This window comes from Aristolochia californica, unplaced genomic scaffold, assembly GCF_029961685.1.
Source record: "Aristolochia californica isolate CCGP_79_NKW_82.1479 unplaced genomic scaffold, dmAriCali1.0.hap1 SCAF_5, whole genome shotgun sequence".
Taxonomy (NCBI): Eukaryota; Viridiplantae; Streptophyta; class Magnoliopsida; order Piperales; family Aristolochiaceae; genus Aristolochia; species Aristolochia californica.
Window position 1 is genome coordinate 44,136,862 of NW_027182214.1, and position 10,901 is coordinate 44,147,762.

Here is a 10,901-nt window from a genome sequence, read left to right on the forward strand (position 1 = left end):
TCCCATGGCGCCTCTCCCTCTCGACTCTTTGGACTCTGGTGATCCGCATCTTGCCACCCCTCGCGTTTCCACTCGTGTCCGCCGTCCCCCTCAGAGGTATAGTCCATCTTCATATTTGTTATCTTCTCCCTATTTGACCTTTTTGTCTAAGATTCATTCTTTTGTTGAGCCTAAGTCATACAAGGAAGTTGCATCCGATGCAAATTGGCGCCAAACCATTAATGATGAGCTCACTGCCTTGCACCAAACAGGTACCTGGGAGTTGGTTCCACTTCCTCCAGGTAAACATGCTATTGGTTGTAAATGGATTTTCAAAGTCAAAACTCAATCTGATGGTACACTTGAGCGATACAAAGCTCGGTTAGTTGCTAAAGGGTTCTCACAAACTGAAGGCCTTGATTATGATGAGACTTTTGTTCCTATTGCTCAAATGAAGACCATTCGTACCTTGATCTCTATTGCAGCAGTGCACAAATGGCATCTTCATCAATTGGATGTTAAAAATGCCTTTTTAAATGGTGATTTGATCGAGGAGGTATATATGCGGCCACCACCAGGCCTTCCTCATCCTGCTGGTTATGTTTGCCGTCTTTGACGGACTTTATATGGTCTCAAACAGGCTCCTCGCGCTTGGTTTGCGAAGTTTAGTTCCTCCTTGATTCGTCTTGGCTTTGTTGCTTCAAACTATGATTCTGCCATGTTTATTCGTAAAACTGTTGTAGGGCATATTGTGGTCCTTCTATATGTTGATGATATGATTGTGACTGGTAATGATGAAGATGACATTGCAGACCTTAAACAACAACTTCATTCTCTTTTTGAAATGAAGGATCTTGGCTATTTACGGTATTTTTTGGGTATTGAAGTTGCCTATTCTCCTGAAGGTTATATTTTGTCTCAGTCAAAGTACATCTCTGAAGTGATCAGTCGCGCAGGATTGACAGATGATAGGATTATGGACTCTCCCATTGAACTCAATCATCGCCTTGGCCCTACAGATGGTGACTTGTTGTCTGATGTTACCTGATACAGAGAGGTCGTTGGATCCCTGGTTTACTTGACGGTCACCCGTCCTAATATTACCTATGTTGTTTATGTGGTTAGTCAGTTTGCTTCCGCCCCTCGTACCACTCATTGGACAGCCGTTCTCCGTATCTTACGTTACTTACGTGGCACTGTGCATCATGGCTTACTTTTGTCTTCCACCTCTAATTTGGTTCTCACTTGTTATTCTGATGCTGACTGGGCTGGTGATCCGATATATCGAAAATCGACTACTGGGTATTGTATCTTCCTGGCAATTCTTTGGTGGCTTGGAAGAGTAAGAAACAATCCGTTGTCTCTCGCTCTTCTGCCGAGGCAGAATATCGGGCTATGGCATCCACTGCTGCTGAGTTAATTTGGTTTCGCCGCTTACTTGAAGAACTTGGCTTTCCTCAACTGTCTGCTACCCCTATGTTTTGTGATAATCAAAGTACCATTCAGATTGCCAAGAATCCTGTTTTTCATGAGCGTACGAAGCATATTGAGTTTGATTGTCATTTTATGCGGCATCACTACTTACAAGGCTATCTCACCTTGCCCCATATTTCCTCCACATCTCAACTTGCTGAAGTCTTCACCAAATCGCATACAACTCCTCGTTTTCATCATCTCATTAGCAAACTTATGGTCCTTGCACCTTCATAAGTTTGAGGGAGGGTGTTAATGTAAATATGTATATGTAAAGGGGCATACTTGTCTTTTTTGGTTTGTCCAAGGGTATAATTGTGATTTCCCCTTTTCCTCTTCCTTTCGAATAGGGTTTCTGATGAACCCGTCGGCTAACTTGTAAATTTGAGATTCTGAGTTGCATAAGGAAAAACTCTCTGAAATCAGAGAGATTTACAACAAATACCATCTTAATGCACTCTAATCCACCACTCATGTTTGTTACATCCATTATTGCACTTATTTTAATTAAACTTTCTTCCAATAACTTTGTCCTACTGAGAAGTCAATAGATTTTGGTGTTGAAATCACAACACCTCATGGGATTCATTGATGGTTAAATTATTCCACCACCCTAGTTTATCTCTGATAATGATAATCTTTCTGGGATAAATCTATCATTTGACTAAGAATTGCAAGAGATGTTGTTGGACTAAGAATTTAAAAAAAAACTAATGCAACCCATTTGAATGGAGAAATTGGTCTCGACCCTTATCCTCTCCATATGATTGAAAGGGCAAATGCTGGTACATATGTAACACCAAATCGACCCTTGCTTTATAGAAGTAATTTTTTCAATTTATCACTTAATTTGACATTTCCTCTTAAAATTACCATGCTTTATATGAATACAAATACCATCTCTAAATTACCTTAATTCACTTGTCAAAATGTTTTCAGTTTGATAAAAAAAATGGTATGCAAGTAATTTTATTTGATGCCAGTTTGAGATATATAAGTCTCAAGCAGTAAAAATTGTTTAGAAACTAAAGAGAGTTTTCATCGAATACAGGAAAGAGGAAAAATTCTTCCCATACGGTTATTCTCATTGTCGTCCCAATAACTGGTATTGTTGCCGGCGTTGCGATTCTTTCCATGATATATACGAGAAAGAAGAAGCAAAGGAGTACAGTAGGTAATAGACTTCATTCCAGTGAAACTCCAAAGAGGAAACCAGTAACTTGTTTTGTCAACTATCTCATCCCTGTAGCTTTTTCTTTTCTTTTCTTTTTGATTTTTATGGGAATGTGGCATTGATCATCAACTCATGTACGACTGAACTTTGACTATTAGCTGAGCATGTAGATAAAGCTGAGCATGTTGATAAATTCGAGATGGAGGAAGTTGAGTCCATGAAACATTCTTTGGCATCAATTAGAGCGGCAACGGATGACTTCTGTGAAGCTAATAAGGTTGGAGAAGGTGGATTTGGTGCGGTCTACAAGGTGGGGTGATCGAAGTCTCGTCGTGAGCAGAGCATAAAAATGGTAGATCATATATACTGAACAATTTTTTCTTTTCAGGGTAGGTTGCCTGACGGACGAGAAGTAGCAGTGAAGAGGCTCTCGAGGCACTCCAAGCAAGGCAGTGAAGAGTTTATGAACGAGGTTGCCTTGATCGCTAAACTTCAACACCGGAATCTTGTGAGGCTCCTGGGCTGGTGCCTACAAGGAGATGAAAATATACTCATCTACGAGTTTGTGCCCAACAAAAGCCTTGATAAATTCCTATTTGGTTTGCTCTCTCTCCCTATTCTCTCCTTCCAAAATTATATTAAATGTTTCAACCCATTGGTTCCTGAAAGATTTACTGATACTTGCATCCTTGAATGGTTGTAGCTCCAGTCGAACAGGCTCGGTTGGACTGGCCAAGGCGCTATCAAATAATTGAAGGGATTGCTCGAGGCCTTCTCTATCTCCACGAGGACTCGCATCTCCGCGTTGTTCACCGAGATCTCAAATCTGGGAATGTTTTGCTTGATGCAACGATGAATCCCAAAATTTCTGATTTTGGCCTGGCTAGGATTTTCGGAGCCAAACAAACCCAAGGAAATACAAATCGAATTGCTGGAACATAGTAAGCTTTTTCAAATACTCTTCCGCTTCTTGCATGGCTTACATTTTTCTACTCTCAATTAAAATTTTTATCATGACGGCTTGCAGTGGATACATGGCCCCAGAGTATGCAATGCGGGGATTCTTTTCTGTTAAATCAGATGTTTACAGTTTTGGAGTTTTAGTTTTGGAGATAATAACAGGCCGAAAGAACAACATTCTGCTTCATTCTGGCGCCATCGAGGACCTTCCTAGTGATGTAAGTCTTCAAATGGCCTTTTTTTCAGTTCACTTCCCAGTTGGAAAAGGAATGTTGCATTGAGAAGTCATTACCAAGCAATCGTGTTTACAGGCGTGGAGGCATTGGAATAATAGAACAGTTATGGAGATGGTGGATCCGGCAGTAAGAGAGAGCTGCTCTGCAAATGAAGTAATACGATGCGTCCATATTGCTCTATTATGTGTTCAAGACGATGCAGGGGAAAGACCTAACATGTCTACGGTGGGTTTAACTCTTAAAAGCCATTCCGTAAATCTCCCCTCCCCATTACAACCAACATTCTTTCCTTGCGGAGAAGACAATCAGGGTGGTTATCTATCTAGCCACGGCCCGAGGCTACTTTCTGGCAATGAATTATCAATCACTGACCTGATTCCTAGATAGTTTTATACTTGTTTTTTTCGAGTCTTGATTATTGAAAAGGGAAATTTTTATTTACCAAAATTGGTTGTTTATCGCGTGATTTGGGTCTTTGTCTCAATGGATAGAAATTTTTTAATTTATTGTAATGCAAAATTCTAGTTATGACGTGTTTTTAAGGTGCATAATGACCGTCATGAGACTTTTCTCCATTTCGAACATCGAGGACAAAAAATCCCGTCTAAGTGAGTCTCTTTTGAGAGCAGGCGTCGTTGCAAAGTAACACATAAAGATGGTATGTTCATGGCGATGGGCGAAAAGTGAGACCTTCATAATCACTCGTAGGATATGACCATCCCACTCGACTGATTTTGGAAACTTTTGGTCTTCGAAGGAGAAAAAAAAAGAAAAAAAAACACGCGTGAAGTTGCTGTGAATAGCTTGGAAGAACAAAGTAGCCTTTGAAGGAGCCTCTGAAGGGCTCCAAACACGAGCCCCTTCTCCTGTGAGAACTTTTCGGATACCATTTAGTTGTTCCTACCTTCTCTTTTTGATAAATTTTGCCCTTTCAACTGCCCAGAGAAAAATATATGTTTATAGTGTGAAGTTGGGTCAAAGACCCAGCCCAAAATGACTATAGTTAACTTAGGAAGTTTGTACTCATTAATCCATGTGAGATTATTCTTTAACACTCCCCCTAACATGTAGGCCCTCTTTTGTGACTCTATATATGGATAATTTTGGTAGAGGCCTACATATGAGTACCTGCTCTGATACAATCTGAAGTTGCGAAAAAATTCAAAAAGAGGGTGTGAAATACTTCTGGTGAAGATGTCGGAAACCTGTAGGTGAGATGGCACATAATGCGTGTGAAGTTTTTTAGCAACAAAAAGTTCTTGAAGGAAATGATAATCTAATTCAACATGCTTCGCTTGCTTGTGAGAACTTGGATTGCAGCTCAAAAAGATTGGACTTTTGTCGTCACATAATAGAAGAGGCCGATGTGGAATAATAACGTAAAAATCTCAAAGGAGATGCGTAAGCCAAAGAAGTTCGGTTGCAGTGTGTGCAAGAGGACGATACTCAGGTTCACAGATGGAACGTGATATAGTAGGTTGCTTTTTAGCATTCCAAAAAATCAAATTATTCCAAGATAAATGGAGTAGCCAGAGGTTGAACGACGAGTGTGAGGATAACCTACCCAGTCAGCATCAGAGTAAGCAACTAGAGCGCCAGGAGTAGGCGATGGGCGAAAAGTGAGGCCAAAGTGAATGATGCCTTTGACATAGCAAATAGTACGCTTAATAACGAGAAAATGATTGTCAATGAGAGCATGCAAGAATTGGATAACAGAGTCAACCGCATGGGCAATGGTAGGGGGTGTGATGGTCAAGTATTGGAGTGCGTCAATGAAAGACAAGTAAAGAGTGAGATCCAAAAATAGAGGACCATCAAGGGACAAATACTGGGAAACGACCATAGACGTATGGACAGGTTTGCTATCAAGTAATTTATCTCTAGTAAGAATATTCCGTGCATATTTGAACTGACTGATAAATAGTCCATTGGTAGTTGGCGAAGCCGCAAGGTCGAGAAAGTAACTGAGATGACCCAAATCCTTAGTAGAATACTCAGAATTGCACCATTTCTCAAAAATAATATATCAAATAGTGTTCGTCCTTCTTATACCTTCAGATGTATTATTCAATCATATCAGTTGTGCAGTGGAAAGTATAAAATTGCAGTATGCAAGAGAATAAATTATCTCATTAGTTGTTCATAGTAGTATCATAGCACCAATGTGGCACAAGTATGCCAGTCGTGGATCCACCAATTCAAGAATTACTTTTATCTTTTGTCTTTTTCTTCTATTCTCTTTCTTTGAGTTGCACTTTTTTCATTTAAATGGATTGTTTGAGGGTGAAATGGATTAGACAATTGAGCCATACCGGCAAGGTTCAGACATTACCAGTTTTGAAACAGCAATACTAGAGGAAGAAATAAAAAACTCAAAAGCAGCTTTTTATTAGGGCCTTTGTGCCGTCTGCAACTGGCCTTTATCTGAACAGAAGAGCTGTGAGTACTACAGAGAAAGCAAACTTGAATTTTCCATTGAAAGTGAACCTACCATGTCCTTCCCAGAAAGAGTGTGATTAGAGGTGGTCAGTGTGTTTGTCTATCCTTCTTTTTCTTTCCACCCTCTAAAGGTGTCAACTGTTGAGTGCGTCGAAGCTTTTACTCATCAAACTTTTGTGTCTTCTATCATTTATTTTCATTTAATAATGTACGAGAAAAGAAGAAGCATAGTGAGAACCGACGTGGCTCCATAGTTTTTTCAAGGTAAACGTGTAAACGAAGCTGGAAATTGTTTCTCTGCTAGTCCTAACATGATGCAAATTTGGGTTTTGAGATTCTCAGTTGGTCTGGTATGTGCAAGATACATTAACCTCCCAACTAGTCTCTGATAATGCTCCTTGTTAGCAGGGACTTGATCTGAATGTGTTCCCAGTTTCAGATTTTCTTCTATAGGAGTACTTACTAGACTATATGCTGTCATACCAGTTTCCTTCAATAAATCCAAAGCATATTTTCGTTGAGATAGAAAAATTCCTTCCTTGGATCTGGACACTTCAATACCAAGAAAATATTTTTAGTAGCCAAGATCTTTCATTTCAAATTCTCTAGCAAGACGACTTTGCAATAATTTCTTTTCTTTTGGATCATTCCCAGTTACTATCATATCATCAACATATACAATAAGAGTTGTGATGGCCTCCTTGTTATATTTCAGGAAGAGAGTATGATCTGAGTTGCTTTGCTTGTATCCGATAGATTTCATAAAATTTGTGAACCTTCGAAACCACGCCATCGGGGACTGCTTCAAACCATATAGGGATTTCCTCAGTTTACATTCTTGTTTGCATCCTTTGTTTTACATTATACACCCAGGAGGTAATTCCATATATACTTCTTCTTGGAGATCTCCGTGTAAAAATGCATTTTTTACATCAAACTGATATAAGGGCCAGTCAAGATTCACAGTCAGAGATAGTAGAATCCGAACAGTGTTAATTTTGGCCACTGGTGCGAATGTCTCCAAATAATCGATCCCATAGGTTTGAGTATATCCTTTGGCGACAAACCTTGCTTTGAACCTTTCAATGGTATCATCGGTTTTATATTTAATGGTAAATACCCCACCTGCATCCAACTGGTGTCTTTCCTACAGGTAGGTCAACCACTTCCCATGTTGAATTCTTTTGGAGGGACCTCATTTCTTCATTCATGACTTCTTTCCATTTAGGATCTTTCAAGGCTTCCTGCACACTATTAGGAATAGATATAGCAGATAATTGATTCACAAATACTTCATTTGCCTTTGACAATCTATGATAAGACACAATATTATGCATGGGATACTAAGATTTAGAGGTGAGAAGAGGTTCATAATTGACTCTAGGTTTTCCTCTTGTGGTTCGATGAGGTAGTACTCTTAGTTGAGTCTTGGAACTTACCTAAGGCTTAGACATGGACTCGGACTCAGAAGGCAATTGATCCATTGGTACATTATGAAGGGGGGAAGATGGCGGCTAAGTCTCTGGTTGCATTACTTCCATCTGGTCTTGTCTTTCTCTATCCTGTGAATCATGCTCATTTGTATCATTTTGATGTCCACAGTTGTACTCTGAATATTGACCACTTGTAGTATCCAAGATATCCAAATGATGATTAAGCGTCTTCAATTCAATCATTTTCTCCCCCTGTATTGAAGACTCGGGAGTAGAATAATAAATATTTTCTTCGTGAAATACCACATCAAGAGTGACATATAATTTGCGAGATGGAGGATGATAACAACGATAACCTTTCTGATGTTGAGCATAACCAACAAAAACACACTTGAGAGCTCGGGGTTCCAATTTATGTCTCAATGAAAAGGCTACACACCCAAAAACTTTAGGTGGCAGATTCGGTACAACAAGTGAACTGATGGTTTTATGAAGAACACTCAAGGGAGTCTTAAATTGTAACACACTTGAGGGTATTCGATTAATAAGGTAAGCTGCAGTTGTGATGGCTTCACCCCAGTAACTAGCCGACATATGAGCCTCAAACAAGGAAGCACGAACAACCTCAAGAAGGTGGCGGTTCTTTCGCTCTGCAACCCCATTTTGCTGAGGGGTGTACGGACAAGTAGTTTGATGAGTAATACCATGATCATTTAGATATTCTTTAAAACTTTGATTCACAAATTCTCCACCATTGTCACTTCAAAGAGTTCGTATTATAGAATGATACTGAGTGACTATCATTCTGTGAAATTGTTTGAACAATGAACTAACTTCACTTTTTGACTTCATTAAACAAATCCAAGTCATACAGGTGTGATCATCAATAAAAGAAACAAACCACCGTTTATCACTAAGAGAGGCTATATTTGCTGGACCCCACACATCAGAGTGAATAATCATAAAGGGTGCTGGACTCCTATTCATGCTTATTTGGAATGGAACACAATGGTTTTTCGCCAATTCACATACATCACACTTAAAATCTGAAATAGATATTTTTGAAAAAAATGTAGGAAACAATTTCTTTAAATAACCAAAGGATGAATGACCCAACCGTTTATGCCATAACCAAATGTCAGAATTTGCAGATTTATTCTTCATTGAGAACACTTGGGCTAACTGATGAAAACTCTTTACCTGCAGATCAAGGTAATAAAGTTTCCCCCTTCTAGTACCATACCCAATTGTCTTCTGAGTTCGAATGTACTTAAAAACACAAAGGTTAGGCCAAAAAACCACAATACAATGTAGAGTACGAGTTATTTGAGCAACTGATAATAGATTATGATTGAGGGTTGGAACAACTAATACAAAATCAAGACTCAAATTTTCAGTGAGAGTGATAGAATCTTCTCCAATAACGTGAGACGGAGTACCATTTGCTGTAGATACGATGTGTTGTACAAATGGTTTCATACTTTTAACATGATAATTGTCAAAGGTCATATGATCAGTAACACCAGAATCAATTATCCATTCACTATTTCTACTAGGAGCGGAAGTATTAAGAACCTTACCAGATGTAGCGATTAAGACTGATGCATCCTCAGTTGTGTGAGAGGTGGAAGGTTCTGCTACTATAACGGAAGCATGATTATTTGATTTGGAGTTTCGTTTGCGAGGCGCTTTGGTGGGATCCCACTATTCTGGATACCCGATAAGTTCATAACATCGTGACTTTGTATGCCCAGTCTCACCACAGTGAGTACAAATGCGCTCTGGTTTGGTTGTTCCAACCTCATAGCTACGATTGTGAAATCTTGATGTTCGATTTTGATCACTGTTAGGACCAGTTGGTCGAGCTGTTTTAGGCTTAGCTTGACATGCTACCATTGTAGATGTCTCAACACGATCAACTTCATTATTTAAAGTGGTTCTACGAGCAGAGTCACGACGTACATAAGCATAGGCTTCTTCAAGATCCAATCCGTTTAAGAAAATATGAACATGGCTTGTTCGAATTCTGCATCCAATCCGTTTAAGAAAATATGAACACGCAATCTTTCAACGGATTTTCTATAAGCGATAACATCATCAGGATCTTTCATTATAATGCTGTCACGATGATCAAGGTCTTGAAAAATTTCCACAAAATCACCATAATACGTTGATAAAGGGCGACCAGTCTGTTTGGTGGAGAAAGCTCTCTGATTCAATGAAAATAATTGTGATTCATCTGACCCATCATAGAAAGTTTTTTCCAGAGCATTCCATATTTCACGTGCGGTACTCAGCTGAATATAGCGCTTCATAATATCTGGTGACATAGAGGTTAACAACCACCCCTTGACTTTTTGATTTTTAGCATACCATTTCGCATAGGAGTTATCCGTTTCTTGTGGAAATGGTGTTTTTCCCATAATATATTCGAATTTTTCTTGTCCCGCAATTTGCATTTCCATGATCTGGGACCATACATCATAGTTGACTTCGGTAAGAGTGACGTTGGTTGTAAAACCAGAGTTTTCGGATTGCACATGAATAATCTGTGTTGATTCCTTCGACATAATGAAACAGAAGATCGGTAGATTGGTGATGATCACCCAAAAATACTGGTCCGGTCCGTTTTCTGTTCGCTGGGTTGACCCTGTTTGGGTCTCCGATTGTGGTCCGTTCCTCTTTCTGAATAAATTTTTTTTCTCGGTCCGGTCCGGTCCGAAAACTGGGGTCGGAGTGGGGGCGACGATGGAGATAAATCGAGCTCTTCGTCTTCTACGTCGGTGACACTGGTGCCGATCGCTGGAAGGTGGTTCGGCGGCAGTTCGTCGACGGATTTCGAGAGTTCACGGAGCAGCTCTGTTTTTTTTTTTTTTGGTGACAGAGTTGCAACTCTGTTCTTCGGCTACGGGAGAGACGACGGGACAGAGCTTTCGCTCTGTTCTTCGGCGACGAGAAGGAGAAGGAGAAGGATTCTCCTGCTCTGATACCAAGTAAAAAATAATACTTCAATTACAATCTTAATTTCTCATTCACATCATCGGCTTAAATAGCCGTTTTACAGAATGTATATGGAAGAATTTGAGTGATTAACGGGATTACCCCAATCACCGGATTTACATAATATTTACATGATTTCTCCTTAAGGGAAGAAATCTCAGAGTGAATCTTAACAGGTTTCTCTTGAATCCCCTTAACAAGCAGCAT

At 39.6% G+C, this 10,901-nt stretch overlaps 2 protein-coding genes across 2 annotated transcripts; one reads left to right on the top strand and one right to left on the bottom strand.

Moving 5' to 3' along the window:
• Positions 1-2,587: 2,587 nt before the first annotated feature.
• LOC137965423 (cysteine-rich receptor-like protein kinase 10) lies at positions 2,588-4,209 on the top strand. The gene is made up of 6 exons (XM_068811708.1): positions 2,588-2,626; positions 2,785-2,936; positions 3,015-3,225; positions 3,330-3,567; positions 3,654-3,804; positions 3,898-4,209. Exons 2-6 carry the CDS (start codon positions 2,826-2,828, stop codon positions 4,207-4,209), a joined length of 1,023 nt encoding a protein of 340 aa, XP_068667809.1. The 5' UTR covers positions 2,588-2,626; positions 2,785-2,825.
• A 5,479-nt stretch (positions 4,210-9,688) lies between these two features.
• Positions 9,689-10,264, bottom strand: LOC137965424 (uncharacterized). Its single transcript, XM_068811709.1, has one exon. The coding sequence runs from the start codon at positions 10,262-10,264 to the stop codon at positions 9,689-9,691; it is 576 nt and encodes a 191-aa protein (XP_068667810.1).
• Between the last annotated feature and the right edge of the window lie 637 nt (positions 10,265-10,901).